Source organism: Mobula hypostoma, chromosome 17 (genome assembly GCF_963921235.1).
Source record: "Mobula hypostoma chromosome 17, sMobHyp1.1, whole genome shotgun sequence".
NCBI lineage: Eukaryota > Metazoa > Chordata > Chondrichthyes > Myliobatiformes > Myliobatidae > Mobula > Mobula hypostoma.
In genome coordinates this window covers 32,281,325-32,304,405 of record NC_086113.1, presented here as the reverse complement: position 1 = coordinate 32,304,405, position 23,081 = coordinate 32,281,325, and the positions used below count along the sequence as shown (strand labels likewise).

The following is a 23,081-nucleotide window of genomic DNA, read 5'->3' as shown; positions in this document are numbered from 1 at the left end:
GGTAAATGCAGCAGAAAATTTATTGCATAGGAAGGTTTCTGTTCAGTGATTTTATGGTAATGGTTAGAAACACCTTCATGCTATTTCTTGACTTCTATAAGTTTTTACATTTTTAGATTATGAGGACACGCAGTCCTCTTTTGTTGTTGTTTAGTAATGCATGCATTAAGAAATGATACAATATTCCTCCGGTGTGATATCACAGAAACACAAGACAGACCAAGACTGAAAAACTGATAAATGCCACATAAATATAACATATGGTTACAACAGTGCAACCAATTCCGTAACTTGATGAAGAACAGGCCATGGGCACGGTAAAAAAAAGTTCAAAGTCTCTCGAAAGTCCCACATCTCACGCAGACGGGAGAAGGAAGAAAACGCTCCCTGCCATGCCTGACCACAGTCCGACTCTGAGTCGTCCGAAAACTTCGAGCCTCCGACACCGAGCACCAAGCACCATCTCTGCTGAGCGCTTCAACTCCAGCCCCGGCCGCCAGCAGCAGGCAAAGCCAAGGATTTGGGGACTTCCCTCTGGAGATTCTCGATCGCACAGTAGCAGCGGCAGAGATCTGGGCATTTCAGAAGTTTCTCCAGATGTTCCTTCGTGCTTCTCATGGCTGTCTCCATCAAATAAGAATTGTGCACAGCCCCTATTTAACAAATATGATATCATTTCACTGGAGAGGCTACACGCGTTGCGTCGTGCTGCCATCTCCCCTTTGCATCTCCCTTATGGGTTTGTGATTTTGTCTCAAAGGTTAACCTCCTCATTAGTCATGGTCATAGTCATACTTTATTGATCCTGGGGGAAATTGGTTAAATTAGGTTCATTACTGCACCTAAGTTAGACTAGGTCTTGTGCTAATTGCAAATGTCTACATTGTGAGCTCACCAAAGCTCACCACAGATACTGCCTGATCTGCTGATTTTTGCCAGCAATTTTTTGTTCTTATCTCAGATTTGCACCAGTGCTGTTTGATTTGGGTTTTCTCACTGTATTGTACTTCAGCCACCTCTCCCAAACTCTTCCTGATGGGAATCCTTCTTGATTCTTCTTCCCTACATCTAGTAACGTAATGAACACTTGTCAGTCATACGGGATGAATCATGAAGTTTCTACCCCTCCCTCTCCCATTTGCACTCTTATGTGCTTTGCAGTGTGTTATGGGGATTATGCTCGCGAGACTGTGTGCAACGCTCACACAACTGAGTTGTGCATGTTGTGAAAAAACATTAAGAATGTTACTGCAATTAAGTTCTACACTGCCAGGGCAAACTAGAAACCATGGCTGACTGCAGAGGTTCATGCATTGCTTAGGGTTTGGGGTGCTGTCTTTGTGACATCAAGGCCTCTCTTATCCCTGAGGAACAGGTATGCAGTCTGGCCACAGCCACAGTGAGGAGAATCCTAGCCAGGGTAAACCCACACAAAGGTGCAGGGCCAGATAACATACCTGATCAGATGCTGAGAGATTGTGCAGTCCAGCTAACATCCTTAATATCTCTTTGAGACAGTTCACTGTCCCTGCAGGTTTCAAGGCAGCGTTCATCATTCCAGTGCCCAAGACAGCTACAGTAACTGGCTGAGAACGATTACCAGGCACTGGCCCTGACTTCAAAAATCATGAAGTGCTTTGAGCGGCTGGTAATGTATTGTTTAAAACCCCACCTTCCAGTTGCATTGGACCCTTTCCAGTTCACCTACCACTTTCACTGGTCCACTGATGATGCCATAGCCTCGGCCCTCCACTCCATCCTGTCCCACCTAGAAAATGATGTCTCATATCCCAGGATGTTGTTCATTGATTTCAGCTCAGCATTTAACACGATCATCCCCCAGAGGTTGGTCCTCAATCTGTCCTCATTGGGGCTCAATACCCCTCTCTGGAACTGGATCTAGGTCTTCTTAACAGAAAGACCCCCATTCAGTCCAAGTTGGCAGTAACATCTCAAACTTCATCAGGCTGAGCACTGCCTGATCCAGCTCGAAGTGCAATGTTCACTGATGATGAAACAGTGGTTGGCCTCATCAGCAACAATGAGAAGTCAGCATACAGAGAGGAGGCAGAGAGGCTTGTCAAATGACGTGAGAAGAACAGCCTGAGTCTCAACGTGGACAAGATAAAAGTGATGATTATGGACTTCAGGAAGGCACATTGTAAGTTGACCACTCTCCATTGAACATCAATGGCTCTGCCTATTAGGAGAACAACAAGGAACTTTATGCTCTTCACTCTCTCTACAGCAATCTAACCTGGACTCTCAACACCTCCTCAATAATCAAGAAGGCACAGCAGCATCTGCATCTTCTGAGAAATTTGAGGCATGCAGAGCTCCCCGCCCCCATTCTCATACCTTTCTACAGGAGCACCATTGAGAACATTCTTTCTGGCTTGCATCATTGTGTGCTATGGAAGCTGTAAGGCATCAGAATGCAAGACCCTACAGAGGACAGTAAAAACTGCTAAGTGGATCACTGGGATCTCCCTCTCCCCTATTTGTGACATTTACCAAGAGTGTTGTAGACAAAGGGCCCGAAGTATTGTTGAGGATTCCTACCACCTATCCTACAGTCTCTTTGACTCACTACGATCAGGAAGGAGGTACAGGAGCGTCAGGACGAGAACTGCCAGACTGGGTAACAGCTTCTTCCCTCAGGCTGTGGGACTAATGAATAAGCTGCCAGCATTGAGGGCTCGTCACTAGGACAGTGAGCTGTTTACTGCTTACCTGTGCTGTGCAATACATGCATTTTTCAATTATATTTTATTAACCTATTTATGGTAAAATTTTGTTTTGTGTGCTGTGTGTGATGTGTTTTTTTGGTGTACTGTAGGCCAGAGTAATGTGGTTTCATTTGGTTGTGTGTGCGCGTGCGCATGCACACACACACACCAATAAACTTGAACTTGAAACATTGCAGATCCTACCTTAATGATGATAAAAGATAAGCCAGCACCTCAGTAAACTCATTTTTGACTCATTTTAAGATTTTCTTTTTTGCTAGTAGGCTTCGGAACAACTCACTACAGCTATTTAATGTACCAAAGCTGTTGATGTCTAATTTCTAAGCGCATGTTCATGCACTTACTTGACAAGGGAAGGGCAGGTTTGGGAAATGACTGTACCATACTCTGCAGAAACCCGGGAGGATGCCAAATACCAATGCAGTTTGCATGGTTTGGGTCAAGAAGCAATCTTCAAATTCAGCTACAGATTGGCAAGTATGATGTTGTGGCCATCTCTGAAACTTGGCTAAAGGGTGGCTGCCATTGGGAGTTGAATGTCCAAGGATATACGGTGTATTGGAAAGATAGGTTAGTAGGCAGAGGGGGTGCTGTGGCCCTGTGTATAAGAAATAATATTAAATCATTAGAAAGGAATGACATAGGATCGGAATGTAGAGTCTCTATAGGTTGAGGTAAGAAATGGCAAGGGTAAAAGGACCCTAATAGCAGTTGTATACAGGCCTCCAAACAGCAGCTGTGATGTGGATTACAAATTACAGCAGGAGATAGAAAAGACATGTCAGAAGGGCAATGGCATGGTAATTGTTGGGTATTTTAGCATGAAAGTGGATTGGGAAAGCCAGGCCAGTACTGGACCTTGAGAGAAAATTTGTAGAATGTCTAAGGGATGGGTTTTTAGAACAGCTTGTTGCTGAGCCCACAAATGGATTGGCTGTGCTGGATTGGGTGTTGCGCAATGATCTGGAGGTGATAAGAGAGCTTAAGGTTAAGGAACCCGAAGGGAACAGTGATCACAATATGATCAAATTCACTTTGAAATTTGAGAAGGAGAAACTAAATTCCAATGTGTCGGTATTTCAGTGGAATAAAGGAAATCACAATGGCATGAGAGGAGAACTGGCCAAGATTGACTGGAAAGGGACACTAGCAGGAAGTGCAGCAGAGCAGCAATGGCTGAAGTTTCTGTGAAAAATGAGGGAATTGCAAGACAGAAAAATTCCAGATTAGAAATTTTCGAATGGAAGGAAGCTGGCAATTAATATCAAAGAAGATACTAAAAGTTTTTTTTAAGTATATAAAGTGTAAAAGGGAGTTGAGGATAGATATAGGACCAGTAGAAAATGATGCTGGAGATATTGTAATGAGAGACGCAGAGATGGCAGAGGAATTGAATGCATATTTTGCATCGGTCTTCACAGTGGAAGACATCTGTAGTATACCGGACATTCAAGAGTGTCAGGGAAGTGAAGTACGTGCAGTGAAAATTACAACTGAGAAGGTGGTCAGGAAGCTTAATGGTCTGAGGGGGGATAAATCTCCTGGACCTAATGGAATGCACCCTCGGTTCTGATGGTAGTAGCTGGAGAGATTACGGAGGCATTAACAATGATCTCTCAAGAACTGATAGATTCTGGCATTGTAGCGAATGACTGGAAAATTGCAATTGTTACTCCACTATTTAAGAAGGGTGGGAGGCAGTAGAAAGGAAATTATAGACCTCTTAGCCTGACATCAGTGGTTGGGAAGTTGTTGGAATCGATTTTTTGGGATGAGATTATGGAATACCTGGAGGCACATGACAAGATACGCCAAAGCCAGCATGGTTTCCTGAAAGGAAAACCCTGCCAGTCTAACCTTCTGCAAGTTTTTGAGGAAATTACAAGCAGGGTAGATAAAGGAGATGCAGTAGATGTGGTGTACTTGGATTTTCAGAAGGCCTTTGACAAGATGCTGCACATGAGGCTGCTTAGCAAGATAAGAGCCCATGGAATCACAGGGGAGTTACTAACATGGCTGGAGCTTTGACTGATTGGCAAAAAACAGAGAGTGGGAATAAAGGGATCCTATTCTGGCTGGCTGCCGGTTACCAGTGGCGTTCCACAGGGGTTGGTGTTGGGACCTCTGCTTTTTATGATGCATGTCAATAATTTGTATTATGGGATTAATGGATTTGTAGCTAAATTTGCTGATGATACAAAGATAGGTGGAGGAGCGGGTAGTGTTGAAGAAACAGAACCTGCAGAGAGACTTAGATAGTTTAGGGGAATGGGCAAAGAAGTGGCAAATGAAATACAATGTTGGAAAGTGTATGATCATGCACTTTGGTGGAAGAAATAAACTGGTAGACTATTATTTAGATGGGGACAGAATCCAAAACACAGAGATGCAAAGGGACTTGGGAGTCCTTGTGCAAGATACCCTAAAGGTTAACCTCCAGGTTGAGTCGGTGGTGAACAAGGCGAATGCAATGTTGGCATTCGTTTCTAGAGGTAGAGAATATAAGAGCAGGGATGTGATGTTGAGGCTCTGTAAGGCACTCCTGAGACCACACTTGGAGTATTGTGCGCAGTTTTGGACTCCTTATTTAGAAAGGATATACTGATGTTGGAGAGGGTTTAGAAAAGATTCACGAGAATGATTCCAGAAGTGAAGGGGTTACCGTATGAGGAACATCTGGCAGCTCTTGGGCTGTATTCCCTGGAGTTCAGAGGAATGAGGGGGATCTCATAGAAGTATTCTGAGTGTTAAACGGCCTGAACAGATAAGATATGGCAAAGTTATTTCCCATGGTAGGGAGTCTAGGGCAAGAGGGCAGGACTTCAGGATTGAAGGACATCCATTTAGAACAGAGATGGGGAGAAATTACTTTAGTCAGAGGGTGGTAAATCAGTGGAATTTGTTGCTACAAGCGGCTGTGGAGGCCAAGTCATTGGGTGCATTTAAGGCAGAGATAGATAAGTTCTTGATTAGCCAGGGCAGGGGAGTGGGGACGACTGGAAGAAGTGGATGATTGAATGGCGGAGCAGACTCGATGGACCGAATGGTTACTTCTGCTCCTATATCTTATGGTCCTATAAGCGAAATCCATATTTCCAGGCCTTATCTTAGTTTCAATCCACAGTTATATGTCCATGTTAGCAATGCTAGCCTCAACGGGCTCTGGAAGAAATAGAGCTAGCCACAAGCCTGAGACATGTTTTCAGTGCTGTTTTGTGAGGGATTCAAAAGAACAAAAGAAATGTATAATAGCTCTGTCTTTCTTAATTTCCATAAGACCATGACCATAAAATATAAGAGCAGAATTAGAGCACTTGGCCCATTGGGTCTACTCTGCCATTTCATTATGCCGAATCCATTTTCTCTCTCAGCCCCAATGTCCTGCCTTCTCCCTGTATCTCTTCATGCCTTGACTAATCAAGAATTCATCAGCCTCAGTCTTGAATATATCCAGTGTCTTGGCCTCCACAGCTGCCTTTGGCAACAACAAATTCCAGAGATTCACCACTCTCTGGCTAAAGAAATCCTCCTCCACTCCATTCTAAATGGACTTCCCTCTGTTCTGAGGCTGTGTCCTCTGGTCTTAGACTCCACCATCATAGGAAACATCCTGTCCACATCCACCCTATCGAGACCTATCAATATTTGACTGGTTCCCCTCATTCTTCTGAATTTCAGTGAGTAGAGGCCCAGAGCCAACAAATGCTTAATTTCAGAGTGTTCCAAGGTGTTTTATGGCCAGGATAAACAATTATGAAACCTATGTGCTATTGCTGAAAATACTAGTCGATATGTAGATATCATGGAGCAAATTTTTTTATATACAGCTTAATGCTGGCCAGAGTATCCCTCCTGCTCTTCAAAATGGGATGCATGTCTTTCTCTGAACATTTAAAAGGACTTCTGTCAGCTGAGACTTTAAACATAAGACATACAATAATTCAGTATTCTCTTAAACAGGTTTGAAAAGATATCCTAGGTTTTATGTTCACTGGGGAATAACCGAAAACCCTTGCTCTTCTTCACCTCTTGCAAGAAGATATCACTGACTGAAGGTTGATGAAGGAGGCAGCAGAACTGAGCACCAGGAACTATCTGCATTAGAGCAGAGATTTAAAACAAAAGATTTGCTCCATGGTATCCACATATTGACTGGTATTTTCAGCAATAGCACATAGGTTTCAAAATTGTTCTTAATTAAAATTGCACGTGGCTTTGCTTTTTAGAATCACTTTTATTATCACTGACATGTCATGAAATTTATTGTTTTGCGGCAGCAGTACAGTACAAGATATAAGAATGACAATAATTACAATAATTAGCACAAAAGAAGAATAGTGAAGTAGTGTTTGTGGATTGTTCAGAAATCTTAGAGCAGAAGGATGCTTTTTTAAAACTTTTTTTTACTTTATTGTCACCAAACAATTGGTACTAGAACGTACAATCATCACAGCGATATTTGATTCTGCGCTTCACACTCCCTGGATTACAAATATTAAATATATTAAAAATAGTTAAAATTAGTAAATATTAAAAATTTAAATTATAAATCAGAAAATAGAAAAATGGGAAGTAAGGTAGTGCAAAAAAATAACTGAGAGGCAGGTCCGGATATTTGGAGGGTACGGCCCAGATCTAGGTCAGGATCCGTTCAGCAGTCTTATCACAGTTGGAAAGAAGCTGTTCCCAAATCTGGCCATACAAGTCTTCAAGCTCCTGAACCTTCTCCCGGAGGGAAGAGGGCCGAAAAGTGTGTTGGCTGGGTGGGTCGTGTCCTTGATTATCCTGGCAGCACTGCTCTGACAGCGTGTGGTGTAAAGTGAGTCCATGGACGGAAGATTGGTTTGTGTGATGTGCTGCGCCATGTTCACGATCTTCTGCAGCTTCTTCCGGTCTTGGACAGGGTGACTTCCATACCAGGTTGTGATGCACCCTAGAAGAATGCTTTCTACGGGGCATCTATAAAAATTAGTGAGTGTTTTAGGGAACAGGCCAAATTTCTTTAGTTTTCTCAGGAAGTTTTTGTAACAAGTTTAAGATATTTCCCTCTTGTGAAGTTAGTATTGAACCATAATGAACCTTAAGTTGTCCCAGGAAGTGAATAGAGAGCTTAGTTTATTTTTTTTTAAATTGCAGAGAGTCGTTGGAGCTCAGAATTATGTACTACAAAGAATGCTTGTGGCAGAGGGAAGAAATGGATTGATATTGGAAGTAATAGATAATGAAAAGCTAGTGCAATAGCAAGAGTACTTTTAAAATGCTTAAACAAAGAGCCAACATCTATGATTAGACAAACAGCTTCTTTCCTGCACTGTTAACTATTCAAATTTCACTCTTGCCCCTCCTGAATATCTTTTGTAAAACCCACCTCACTTTCATAGCTTCATTGTACCTGTTCAATTAAGATATTCTCTGTAAATCCGTTGTTAGCGAAATGCCCGCAGTCTAGACTTTATGTAAATATATGGTTAAAGTTACTTTGCTTGTCATATTTTTTCCCAATACTTGGAAATAAATCTGACACTATCTGACCACCAGAACCTGAGAATGTTTTGCTTGCACGTAAACTCTGCAAAGTGACACCTTCCATGTTCGTGCTTCAGTGCTTGCATTGTAGTACCATAAGGGTACATTCATATTGTAACGTAATACTCATTGTTTTATTTTTGTTATCAGTAATCATCTAACTCATGAACTAAATGCAGAATAAGTGAGTTAACTAATTGGTTAATTTATAATACCTATGATATCTACAAAATTTGGTTTGATTTTCAGTTGGCTTTGCAGTTTAATAAGGAACAACTTTGATATAATTGAGAATGTACTGTATAAGTGGAAAATACATCACTGTTTCATAATTTCTTTTGTGAAAGCACACGATTCAAGTCCCTTACAGTAAAAAGCAGAGTACAACTGACTTGTATTAAATTATTGGGCTTGTATTTGGAGGTCTGGATTAATAGTCTGGAGAACAGTATTTAAATTCAACCTTACATACATTTGTAAATAAATTTGAAAACTGTGGTACTACAATTGGACCATCTACCAAGAATCTGCTATCCTAGTTGTTCACATAATTATGGATCCAGAGACCTTATGAGATGATTTAGCAAGTGCCTGGATGGTATAGGTATTTGCATTCTAGGGCTATTTGTATTGGAGTGGCTTAACAGGGGCTTATAAAATTACAAATATCTCTGCTCTTTTTGACCTTGGTAAATAAGTTTAATCAATTTACTGTCATTGAGGAATTAGAATTCAGTGGTTGCAAGTATTATATTTTGCCAGCCAACATATGTCCATATCTTGTACAGTATTTCTTATTTCAAAACCTTGCAAAAAAGGAACATAGTTAAAGAAATATAAAGGAATCCAAAATAAAGGATATTTTGCAATGTAGCCTTACTGAACCTGCCATCATTATTTGTGCAAAGTTTATGGTTTATTTGTTGGCTGAAAAGTGGAGAATGGCAATGTGGGCATGTCATTGCACACAGCATGTGGCAGAAAAATGACAGTCAAATATTCTCACAATTAAGTTGATGTTCAGGTTGTATTTGAATATGATATGTCATTCACACAAGCTCACAGAAGACAGTAGATGGTTGGGAATATATTCATATTTGGAATTAAGCAAATTTGGCTATGATAGAGCTTTATACTTCTCTTCCATTCTCAATTAATCTGATTTTACCTTATTTATGAATTCAGCTCGTTAATAAGGACAAGAGATTCTGCAGATGCTGGAAATCCAGAGTAACACTATGGAAAGGAATAAAAACTTAAATTTAAGTGTATCCATTTTTAAATTAGAACCCAAGTAGCATATTGTGTCCATAAATGATGGGTTAAATGGAATAATATCATGGTCTTTAGAAAGCTACAGAAGATATTCATTGAAGGAGGATAATTCGACCACTCATTTCTTTGAAATTTCTAACCTATGTGGTAGCAATTTTTAATTATTTTTCCTCCGTCTGTAAAAATCTCCTTGAAAGAATAGTCAGTTCCTTTATGAAACCTTCCTAGATAATGTTTTCCACTTCACACTTACTGCAAGACAGAATCCTTTTGCTTTCTTCCAAGCTATGTGCTTAAATTTGTCACCTACTGGTTACCAGGGGCTCCAGTTGGTGGAAGCAGTTTCTCTGTTTCTGAGCTACCACAGCAGGCCATAATTTTGAACACTTCTGTTCTATCTTACCTCAATCATTTTTACCGTTAAGATGAATGATTTAATGTGATGCTGCCAAAGCTGAGAGACCTGATATTCCAGAAGATATAAGGTCTTTTCTGCAGCAAAGAGAAGGTTACAAAAAAATCTTATGAAGTTAACAAAGTTGTAAATTATTTTAGTGCTGCAAATTTATCAAAAATAAATAAGCTATTGAATCAGTACCCGGAGAATGTTATCGCAATAAAAAAAAATGCCGGGTTGGCTAGTTTTTTTTTCCATGGCAAATTGTCAAACTATAGCAACAATGGTAGAGTATTAGCTTTTCAAAGCTAGATATCAAAGATTTTGAGGTCATTTTATCAAAACTATATTTAAATGTTGGGGCAATGAAATCCAGGGAACTGATGTTGATGAATTGGTACAAACTAACACATTCAGTGTATTGTTTTATATTTGTTGATGACATGTGATTGTGACTAAACAGCAAGTATAACTTGGTTGCCGCTAAGTGGCCCAGAACCGAGCAGCCTGCTGGGTCATTTCAGAGAGTGGTTACAAGTCAATAATGTTGGTGGGTCTGGAACCAAATTGAGTCTGATGGTAAATTTCCTTTCATGAAGCACAGTAATGAACCAGGTTAGCTTTTACAGTAATCCAGTAATCAAGTGATCATCATTACAAGTGTTGGTTCTGTAGTCCAGGTTTAGTTGATCAATTGTTTGTGTTAGCTTCTGTCCTCTCAGTATTTGAGGTATTCTTATGGCAAAAGCAAGACAGCCTGAGAATATAGAATAACAGGATGTTCTGCAACCTTTAAAGCTGCAATAAAGTAATACTAATGGTTTTAAAATAACCGTTTTACCATATGGTCTAGCCAAGTCCTGTGGACTTGAGGTTGATTAGCACTCCCAGGACAGAAGGTCCACAACTCTGGGACTGAAGTCAGTAGCACTACTTAAGGCAATCACTTATACATAGTACATTCTGGCTCATTTGACAATTGAATTAGCAGTGGTAAGATATCTAATGCGGACAACTTTATTTGTACTGAATTGTGAAAAATGAATTATTTTCAAGTGACATTTTCACAGTTTGTGAGTAGATACGGTGATGCTTATCACAATGTTAACATGAGTAGGTAATCCTGCACACTTACTTACCAAAGCTGGCTCACTGATGTTATTTTTGGTATAGTCAAAGCATCATATTAGAGTAGACAGTTACCCTAAAGGTAATACAGTCTTTAGAGTGCAGGCTGATTTCTTAAAGATTTCAGAAGATGAAACATTAGATATTTCTTAAACTCTAGAGATTCAGCAGATGTTGGATTTAGAGTAACACACACAAAATGTTGGGGAAACTCAGCTGGTCAGATAGCATCTATGGTCAGGAATAAATAGTCAATCTTTTAGGCTGAGACTCCTTCATCGAAGGGGAAGAAACTAGAATAAGAACGTAGGGGTGGTGGTGGGGGCAAGGAAAGAGTACAAGCTGGCAGTTGATAGGTGAAGCCAAGTGGGGGCAAAGGTAGGTGTGTGGGAGGGGGAAATGAAGTGAGGAGCTGGGAGGTGTGATGTGTGGAAGAAGTAAAGGGCTGAGGAAGAAGTTTCTGGTTGGAGAGGAAAGGGGGTTTTGGCAGAAAGCGAGGGAGGGGGAACCCCTTTCTGGTTTTGGCAGAAACCTTTCTGATTTTGGCAGAAAGGGGAGGAGGGGGAGACACCAGAGGAGAAGTAATAAGCAGGTGAGCTGAAGATAAGGTTAAGAGGAGAGCTGGAATGGAAAAAGAGAGAAGGAGAAAGGGAGTGGAAAATACCAAAAGTTAGAGAAATCAATGTTTATGCCATCAGGTTGGAGGCTACCCAGACAGAATATATGAGGTGTTGCTCCTCCAACCTGAGAGTGAACTCATTGTTGCAGTAGATGTTTCTTGGGATATTTCTTTTCCTCTGGAATTTCCCAATGCAGTGAAGGAGATACAAATACATCAGGTGCAGCATTGCAGGTAATAAGCCTGTTTCTATCCTTCAAAGGGTTTTGTGTAGTTGGGAGTTCACATACTGGAGGCACCAGAAAGCTGTTAGGGTGCCTTGTACTTTTGCCTCTACAGATGCTGCTTTACTTTCTGAGTTCCTCCAGCAGCCTGTGTTTTAATAGAAATCAGATTTCTTGTAATGAGACTTTGTCTGAGTAAGATTGCCATTCGATCACATTAAGTACCTAGAAAGTTTTAAGAAAAGGCCACAGCCCAGCTTTCCCATTTTCACATTTTATGTTTTAGACAAACGAGTCAGTTCAGGGGAAATTTCTGCTCTTTTCTATAAATGAGTTAAATTTGCTAAAAGGTAACATCAAATTTTCTATGAAGTGAAGTGTTATAGTAGACATAGTGCAATTATTATTAACTTAATCAATTATTGGTAGAGGCCCTTCAGTTCACCTTGGCAGTAGCTTAGCATTCTCCTACAGTGCCTGTCTTTTTTGAACTTCTGTGATTGAAGTTTGATCCTTGTCACAGTACCATGTACTTCATGTATTTTTGTGTTTGTCGTATGATAGTCTATCACTGCTTATCCTCCTTGTCTTGTTTACAACTATTCATGTGGTCAACCACATAGGACCTCAAAGTAAATTTATTATCTAAGTACATATATGTCAAGATATACTACCCTGAGATTTATTTTCTTGCAGGCATTCAAGGCAAATACAAAGGAACACAATAGAATCAATGAAAAACTGCACAAACAATGTGCGAAAAGCAACAAATAGTCCAAATACAAAAAAAACATAATGAATGCATTAGTAATAAATAATGAGAAAATAAATTGTAGAATTCCCTCGAACAAAGTATTATAAAGTCTGAAGCTGCTATCTTTGGTCCCCTTCAAAGATTCCATTTCAAAGCCACCATTTGCCATTCCATCTATGTTCATGGTCTGAGGTGGTAGCTGTCTTTTATAAAGCACACTGATGCATTTGAACCCGCAGTAACCTACTATTTTTGTGTATACCGGTTTACACCTACAAAGTAATGTCCAGTTCCCTTCTGACCTGATCATATGCTGATGACTTTGTGTATAGGCCATTTTTCTCCCTCCGTAAACTTAATGTCATCCAAAGGTTCAGGTTGACGCAAGCCTGCAGTAATAGTTGGAAAAAATACAAAGTTCTGTTTCCACCACAGTAATGTCACAACAGGAAATGTTAACATAGAAAGAATTTGCATTAGTGATTCTTCATGATTGCAGTGAAGTGCTTAAGTGCAGTGTTGTTGAGATATTCTCAAATGTAGTACTGAATTTTCTCTTAGCTACACTAAGATAAAAGATCAGGGCACTGCATTGCACTAATGAAGGGACAGATGTTATCTAAGCTACTGGGAGAATTTCCCACCCATACATGAGGTGCCATGCTTTTTATCTATTTCTTTCACATAAGAGGGCAGAAGGATGCTGTCACATCTGAAGCTTGATACCTTCAAAGGGGCAATGCCCTTTTAGCTCCTGCTGAAGTATTTGATTTACAGGCCTACAAAGAGGAACTCAAGCCCACAACTTCTGGTTCAGGAGGCAAGAATATTATTCATCACTGAACCATGTATAGCATAAGTGTAACCATCAAGTTAATATTGTTAAATGGAAAGTTTGGAGCTTGTTCAAATGAAATGCAAGAAATATGATACAAGCTGGCCAGGACAGACATTATGAACTGTGCCCAATGAAGTGTGGCAATGTCATTTTTAATAGGGAGTTGATATGCAATCTGTAATTAACAGCTGGAGGAAAGCGTACTGAGGATCCTCTCATTGTTAATTAGAATTGTGAGGTTGCTAATTGTGAATTCTGTAGTAATTTCTTTTCCCTCTGTCTTCAGGGTCAAGTGTGGATCAACGGCTTCAACTTGGGTCGCTACTGGCCAGCTAGAGGGCCCCAGGTCACTCTGTATGTTCCTGCTTATGTTCTGAGCACATCTGCAGTTAATAACATCACGGTGTTGGAGCTGGAGATGGCACCTTGCAAAGAAGAGCTCGGAATGTTTTGTGCTGTGGAATTTGTGGACACACCTGTCCTGAATGGCACCACAGCTTATACCAACACAGACAGTGACCTTTTCAGGAAACATTACAAGCATACTTGAATTGCATATTTAATGTGGTTCTTCTAAAGTGAAGGGTCAGTCAGTGAGGAGCACAGTAAACATGATGATTTTTCACAGCAGCTGCTTTTAGCTTTGCAAGTGCAAGTTGGTAGTAAATAACTAACCTTGCTAGCACAAAGCCAGCTGTGGATTTGAATTTAAGGGAAGGTCAAGAAATGAATGTATCCTAAAGGCAAAATCTTTCCCTCTTTGTTTGAAACTGGTGACAGTATCAGTGAGATCGTGCAATCTTTTGCTGGAGGAAAAGCTAATCTTGGGGAAACAAAATTCTTGAGAAAGGAAATTTTATTTCTGGTGATCACAGTCACTCATATGATACTGGTTCAATTAATATTTATCGATATTTGATTTAATGCAGTCTTGGGAGAAATTCAGTTTTATTGATGATTGATTGTAAATTTAAAAAACCCTGACTATGATCAAACTTGTATGTTTTATGCATAAATGCTGATTTATATGAATCTTCCCTTTTTACTTGTATGGTTTTTTTTAATATCAAACTGAATAAAAAATTGTAGGTGATTTTTCTCTCTTTCCAGAAGCTTCCTTTTTTATCGTCTATAGACTTGCTGCTTAACTGCATAACATAACTTTGAGCAGGTTTTAAAAAAAGAGAGTGAATGAACTGAAACCTTAAGATAGACTAACTGGTTAAATTCTCTCAGATGCAGTGGCACAGCTTCTGTTCTCCTTCCTGTTTTCCCCCTAGGGAAGCCACTTAGGGAAAGCACCAGATTAGTTAAACAAAACTATATAGGCACTGTTCGAAGGGGGAGGCACTTGATGAAAAGAGATTGAAAATACTTAAAACAAATAGATTCAATATATTGGGTCCAGCTTAATCTTTGTTTTAAACCTTGCAGATATTACAATATGTCAAATGGTACAAAATGGAATAGTGGTGAAAGAAAAGCCTGGTCTTCACAGTTCAGCTCTATTTGTATCCTGCGGCCCTTGGATCATACTGGAATCCTCACTGCTGGGACTCTACTGCCCTTCCATATATGGTGACCAGTCCTCTGACAGTGGATCCTGAAGCCTGACAAGGCACACTGCAAATGGTTGCATCCCATTGCCCCTTCTCCCCAACATCAAGAAAACCTGCCTGCCATTGACAGTGGATAGCATCGATTCTGTACAGATTGCCTCAACATGAGACATGAATCTTCATGGTGAGACAGTGTTGTCCAGCACAGCAGTAGCTCCCAAAGAAGTCATTTGAAAGCTTTATCTGGCATCAGTGTTTGCTTTTAGCTGTTCTAGATTTCCCCTGCCAGTGGTGTGTTCATTTATATATTAAAAGCTTTACACTGTATTTTGATATATGTGATTTAAAATAAACCAATAGTAAAAGATATGCACTTCAGCGGCTGGGCCAGCATTTAGTTGCCTATCCATAAATGCCCTTGGGAAGGTGGTGATGAGCTGTCATATTGAATTGCAATCTTTGAGATGTGGGATGCCCACAACTATGTTAGGGGGAGAGATTCAGGAGTTTGACCCAGGAAGAGAGTTATTTAGATCGGTAAAATGTATTTCCCAAGTTCATTCTTCCTGTCTACTAAAGAGGAAGACATGGAAAGTGCAATCAGGGGGAAGTTGTTCATTTATACTACATACAGTCAAAACAGTAAAAAAAAAGCAAATGGCATCACCTATCCTTGTTCATGATTGCTGAAAAAGTCTCGGTGGTATCTACCATTGCCACCCCTCTTATTCACACCCCTGTCTCTAGTATAATGATGTAGTAGTAGCCATTTGCAACAAGTTTACTGTCATTCAACGGTATGCATGTATATCACCAAATGAGACAATGTTCCTCCAGATCAAGGTGCACAACACAGTAAATATAACTCACATGCAATGCATAGAGTAATATCACCACAAATAAATTAACAAATAATAAGGTGCATTTCTGACACAAGTCAAAAAGTAAAGTATATATGCTATTGGTGTTTCCTATCCTAACAGTCCTTGTCCTAGTGCTATGGAACCTCCTGCCTGATGGTAGAGGGTTAAAGAGATTGTTGGACAGATGGGAGGGATCATTGACAGGAGAGTAGGAAAGGTAGAGTGGATGTCAAAGTCAAAAACAAATTTATTATCAAAGTTCATATATGTATGTCATCATATACTTGAAATTCATTTTTTGCAGACACTTGCAAGAAAGTACAGGTGTCCCCCGCTTTTCGAACGTTTGCTTTACGAAACCTCAGTTACGAAAGACCTACATTAGTTACCTGTTTTCGCTAACAGAAGGTGTTTTCACTGTTATGAAGAAAGGCAACGCGCGATAAAAAATCAGCGTGCGCCCCGAGCAGTCGCTCTCCCCTGGATTTGGAACGGCATTCTCGCCGGCATTGCTTAAACACGTGCCTGTGAGCAGCCGTTTGCAAGATGAGTTCTAAGGTTTGGAAAAGCCTGAAAGAGCTCGTAAGGGTGTTACACTTAGCAGAAAACGAGACATAATTAAGCATTTCGATCTGGTGAATGACGTAAGGACAAAGTGAGTTTGGCTTGTGGAAGCTGACAAAGATGATGTTGAAGCGGTTTTGGCATCTCATGACCAAGAACTGATAGATGAAGAGCTGATACAATTGGAAGAGGAAAGGATAACAATTGAAACCGAATTCAGTAGCGAAAGTGAAGTCGTCCAGGAACTGAACGTGAGGTGACTGCATGAGATCTTCACTGCAATGATAAAGTACGACTTTAATTTTGAAAGGGTACGTCAGTTTAAGGCATATTTGCAGGATGGTTTGAGTCCTTACAAAGAACTGTATGATAGAAAAATGTGCGAGGCTCAGCAGTCAAGCAAGCCTTCCACATCAGCCACAGCAGACGACGAACCTCGACCTTCGACATTGAGGCAGGCAGACATAGGAGAAGGTGAGCTACCTGCCCTGATGGAAACAGATGACGATGAGATGACACCCCAGTGTCCCACCACCCCAACCCCCGGGCCGCAGACAGATACCGATTCGCGGAGAATGCAGCGGTAGCCGGGAGGCACACAGCACATCTTTAAGAAAAAAGCCAAAATAAACAAGCTAACTAACTAGGTGCCGCCCGGCACGTAAATATCGGCCCAGATCAGAGGTAATTGCCGATTGCGTCGCCTCAGATCTGGGCCGATATTTATGTGCCGGGCGGCACCTAATTAATTAGCATGTTTATTTCGGCTTTTATTCTGAAAGACGTGCTGGGTGCGTTCTGGCCACTGCTGTATCCCTGCATGCTTCGCGGATGGGTATCGGTCGGCGGTCCAGAGGGTGGGGGCCACTGCACCACCCCAAACCGCGATGACTCAGCCTAACACACCACCATCAGTGTGCTGGGCAAGCTGTCTTCCTGATTCCTGTAAGTGATACTACATTGTACATACATTATTTCTACTTTATATAGACTGTGTATTTTTATGTGTTATTTGGTATGATTTGGCAGCTTCATAGCTTAAAGGATACTAGAGAGAGTGTTTTTGCCAATAGTGCTCGCGCGAGATTTTCATTACGAAGAACAGTGCCGGCAATGATTGTGGAAAAGTATTTCTACTTTATATAGGCTGTGTATTTATCATTTCTTTCCTGCTTTTACTATATGTTACTGTTATTTTAGGTTTTATGTGTTATTTGGCATGATTTGGTAAGTTATTTTTGGGCCTGCGAACCCTCACAAAATTTTCCCATAAAAATAAATGGTAATTGCTTCTTCGCTTTACGACATTCTGGTTTACGTACCGTTTCATAGGAACACTCTACCTTCGGATGGCGGGGGAAATCTGTAAATAAATACAATAAAATACTTGCAACATACATCAAAGTTGCTGGTGAACGCAGCAGGCCAAGCAGCATCTATAGGAAGAGGCGCAGTCGACGTTTCAGGCCGAGACCCTTCGTCAGGACTAACTGAAGGAAGAGTGAGTAAGGGATTTGAAAGCTGGAGGGGGAGGGGGAGATGCAAAATGATAGGAGAAGACAGGAGGGGTAGGGATAGAGCCGAGAGCTGGACAGGTGATATGAGAGGATCATGGGACAGGAGGTCCGGGAAGAAAGACAAGGGGGGGGGTGACCCAGAGGATGGGCAAGAGGTATATTCAGAGGGACAGAGGGAGAAAAAGGAGAGTGAGAGAAAGAATGTGTGCATAAAAATGAGTAACAGATGGGGTACGAGGGGGAACTTTTCTTCCGCCGTCTCCGTCTCTGAGCCTACTTCTTCGGCAAGGACTCTTCCACCCCCACCGATGACCCCTTCTCCCATCTTCAACCCTCCTCTTCTTCATGGACACCCCGCTCTGGTCTTCTGCCTGCTCTGGATCTCTTTATTGCTAACTGCCGACGGGACATCAACCGTCTCGACTTCACCGCACCTTGTCCCCATTCCAACCTCACTCCTTCGGAACGCTCTGCTCTCCACTCCCTCCGCACCAATCCTAACCTTATTATTAAACCCGCTGATAAGGGGGGTGCTGTTGTAGTCTGGCGTACTGACCTCTACCTTGCCGAGGCGCAGCGACAACTCGCGGATAGCTCCTCTTATTTACCCCTCGATCGTGACCCCACTAAGGAGCACCAGGCCATTGTCTCCCACACCATCACCGACTTTATCCACTCAGGGGATCTCCCATCCACTGCTACCAACCTTATAGTTCCCACACCCCGCACTTCCCGTTTCTACCTCCTACGCAAGATCCACAAACCTGCCTGTCCTGGCCGACCTATTGTCTCAGCTTGCTCCTGCCCCACCGAACTCGTTTCTGCATACCTCGACACTGTTTTATCACCCCTTGTTCAATCCCTTCTGATCTATGTTTGTGACACTTCTCACACTCTTAAACTTTACGATGATTTTAAGTTCCCTGGCCCCCACCGCTTTATTTTCACCATGGATGTCCAGTCCTTATATACTTCCATCCCCCATCAGGAAGGTCTCAAAGTTCTACGCTTCTTTTTGGATTCCAGACCTAATCAGTTCCCCTCTACCACCACTCTGCTCCGTCTGGCGGAATTAGTCCTTACTCTTAATAATTTCTCCTTTTGCTCCTCCCATTTCCTCCAAACTAAAGGTGTAGCTATGGGCACCCGTATGGGTCCCAGCTATGCCTGCCTTTTTGTTGGGTTTGTGGAACAATCTATGTTCCGTGCCTATTCTGGTATTTGTCCCCCACTTTTCCTTCGCTACATCGACGACTGCATTGGCACTGCTTCCTGCACGCATGCAGAACTCGTTGACTTTATTAACTTTGCCTCCAACTTTCACCCTGCCCTCAAGTTTACCTGGTCCATTTCCGACACCTCCCTCCCCTTTCTAGATCTTTCTGTCTCTGTCTCTGGAGACAGCTTATCCACTGATGTCTACTATAAGCCTACTGACTCTCACAGCTATCTGGACTATTCCTCTTCTTACCCTGTCTCTTGCAAAAACGCCATCCCCTTCTCGCAATTCCTCCGTCTCCGCCGCATCTGCTCTCAGGATGAGGCTTTTCATTCTAGGACGAGGGAGATGTCTTCATTTTTTAAAGAAAGGGGCTTCCCTTCCTCCACTATCAACTCTGCTCTTAAACGCATCTCCCCCATTTCACGTACATCTGCTCTCACTCCATCCTCCCACCACACCACTAGGAATAGGGTTCCCCTGGTCCTCACCTACCACCCCACCAGCCTCCGGGTCCAACATATTATTCTCCGTAACTTCCGCCACCTCCAATGGGATCCCACCACTAAGCACATCTTTCCCTCCCCCCCTCTCTCTGCATTCCGCAGGGATCGCTCCCTACACAACTCCCTTGTCCATTCGTCCCCCCCATCCCTCCCCACTGATCTCCCTCCTGGCACTTATCCGTGTAAGCGGAACAAGTACTACACCTGCCCTTACACTTCCTCCCTTACCACCATTCAGGGCCCCAAACAGTCCTTCCAGGTGAGGCATCACTTCACCTGTGAGTCGACTGGGGTGATATACTGCGTCCGGTGCTCCCGATGTGGCCTTTTATATATTGGTGAGACCCGACGCAGACTGGGAGACCGCTTTGCTGAACATCTACGCTCTGTCCGCCAGAGAAAGCAGGATCTCCCAGTGGCCACACATTTTAATTCCACATCCCATTCCCATTCTGACATGTCTATCCATGGCCTCCTCTACTGTAAAGATGAAGCCACACTCAGGTTGGAGGAGCAACACCTTATATTCCGTCTGGGTAGCCTCCAACCTGATGGCATGAACATCGACTTCTCTAACTTCCGCTAAGGCCCCACCTCCCCCTCGTACCCCATCTGTTACTCATTTTTATGCACACATTCTTTCTCTCACTCTCCTTTTTCTCCCTCTGTCCCTCTGAATATATCTCTTGCCCATCCTCTGGGTCACCCCCACCTCCTTGTCTTTCTTCCCGGACCTCCTGTCCCATGATCCTCTCGTATCCCCTTTTGCCTATCACCTGTCCAGCTCTCGGCTCTATCCCTCCCCCTCCTGTCTTCTCCTATCATTTTGCATCTCCCCCCCCCTCCAGCTTTCAAATCCCTTACTCACTCTTTCTTCAGTTAGTCCTGACGAAGGGTCTCGGCCAGAAACGTCGACTGCGCCTCTTCCTATAGATGCTGCTTGGCCTGCTGCGTTCACCAGCAACTTTGATGTATGTTGCTTGAATTTCCAGCATCTGCAGAATTCCTGTTGTTGACAATAGAATACTTTATACTTTATACTTCACTTTATTGTCGCCAAACAATTGGTACTAGAATGTACAATCATCATAGTGATATTTGATTCTGCGCTTCCTACTCCCTGGATTACAAATATCAAATATTAAAAATAGTAAACATTAGTAAATATTAAAAATTTAAATTATAAATCATAAATAGAAAATAGAAAAATGGAAAGTAAGGTAGTGCAAAAGAACTGAGAGGCAGGTCTGGATATTTGGAGGGTACGGCCCAGGTCCGGGTCAGGATCCGTTCAGCAGTCTTATCACAGTTGGAAAGAAGCTGTTCCCAAATCTGGCCGTACGAGTCTTCAAGCTTGAGAACCTTCTCCCGGAGGGAAGAGGGACGAAAAGTGTGTTGGCCGGGTGGGTCATGTCCTTGATTATCCTGGCAGCACTGCTCCGACAGCGTGCGGTGTAAAGTGAGTCCACAGACGGAAGATTGGTTTGTGTGATGTGCTGCACTGTGTTCACAATCTTCTGCAGCTTCTTTCGGTCTTGGACAGGACAACTTCCATATCAGGTTGTGATGCACCCCAGAAGAATGCTTTCTACAGTGCATCTATAAAAATTAGTGAGTGTTTTAGGGAACAGGCCAAATTTCTTTAGTTTTCTCAGGAAGTAAAGGTGCTGTTGGGCCTTCTTGGCAGTGAACTCTGCTTGGTTAGACCAAGTCAGGTCATTTGTGATATTGACCCCGAGGAACTTAAAGCCTTTGACCTGTTCCACTTGCGCACCACAGATGTAAATTGGGTCGTGCGGTCTGCTACTCCTTCTGAAGTCAACAACCAATTCCTTCGTCTTGCTGACATTGAGGGATAGGTTATTGTCTTCGCACCATGCCACCAGGTTCTTAACTTCCTCTCTCTACTCAAACTCATCATTACCTGAGGTACGGCCTACAATTGTTGTGTCATCAGCAAACTTATATGAATATATAATATATGAAAATATATAATATAGAATATATGAAAACCTATATATAAAGACTGACAAACAACCAATGAGCAAAAGAAAACAAATTCTGAAATAAAAAGAAATAAATAAATAAAGCAGAATACATGAATTGTAGAATGCTTGAAAGTGAGTGTGCAGGTTGTGAAATCAGGTCAGAGTTGAGTTGAATCAGTCCTGAGCTGATTCAGGACCCTGATGTTTATAGGGTAATAACTATCCCTGAACTGGTGGTGTGGAACCTCTGGCTCCTATACCTCCCGCCTATTGGTCGTAAGTAGTGAGAAGCGTGCATGGCCTGGATGGTTGGGATCCTTGATGCACTGATAAAAAAAACAAGTACGCAGAGAACTTCACTGTGGGTGATCGGGAGGTCTGGAAAGCATTGTGAGTAGAGCTTACAGAATGACAAATGTTTCCTAGAGTGTATGTTAGATTTTGCATTTAGTGGTAACTACTAAACCAAAATTAGTCAACCATCTAATGATATACGATTATTATGCAAATAGTAAAGTAACATGATTGAATTTAAAACCGGGGTTTGAGAGTGAGAAAAAAAATAGACAAACTATTGCTTGATATTCAATGCATGTAGAATTTTAAGTAATGAATTAGTTAGACACAAATAAGATCTTAATTATAAGGATTCAGTTAACTATTTGATTTTGTGCATGTATTAACCCTGAAAGCTATATTTGCATAGTTAATTTAGCATTGTTACTAAATGTAAAAAGACAATGGTCATGAAGGACAAGATTTGCATATTTACAGGGGGAGATGAAAGCCAGCAGAATTATCCATCTTTAAAGAGCAAAGTGAAATTAAAAGAAAGCAAATGATTCAGCCAGAGAAATACATGAATGTCATTGTCTCTGAAATGAGAAATGGGTATTTTGGAATGAAATCAAAGTTCACATCTTTACATACTATATAACAAAATAGATATTGTAGAAATCATTCATTGGGTCATTCATTGACAAACATTCAGTCAGTTTATCAGTGAGCCAGTAGGATAGTCAACTAGTAATCAGAGGCCTAGATTATTTGATCAAAGTTTGTGGATATCTTATTTTATTAAGGACAAATTGAAGAAAAAGACAAATAAATGCAGAGAAAAAATAAATAAATTATAAATAACAATCACATAGAGTCAATTTCATCAAAATTTGAACCACATTTAGTTAAATAATTCTGTAATAAAAGTTTGTCAGCAATGGTAATCATGAAAATTATAAAAGCCTTATTAAGAATCCATCTGATTCACTACCTCATTATGGCCTCGCACATTATCATCTACTTCCACTGCATCTCTCTGTTATTGTTTTACTTTGCAGTACCTCAATGCACTGAA

The 23,081-nt window shown here is 41.5% G+C and overlaps 1 protein-coding gene across 3 annotated transcripts in view; it reads left to right on the top strand.

Annotated features, from left to right (window-relative positions):
• Positions 1 to 14,598, top strand: part of glb1 (galactosidase, beta 1) — an 87,698-nt gene extending 73,100 nt beyond the window's left edge. For all 3 annotated transcript variants that reach the window (XM_063069675.1, XM_063069676.1, XM_063069674.1), the window contains one exon: positions 13,798 to 14,598. In XM_063069675.1, the coding sequence (XP_062925745.1) occupies positions 13,798 to 14,061 (264 nt within the window). In that variant the 3' untranslated portion in view covers positions 14,062 to 14,598. The remainder of the gene's footprint in view (positions 1 to 13,797) is intronic.
• Positions 14,599 to 23,081: the final 8,483 nt, after the last annotated feature.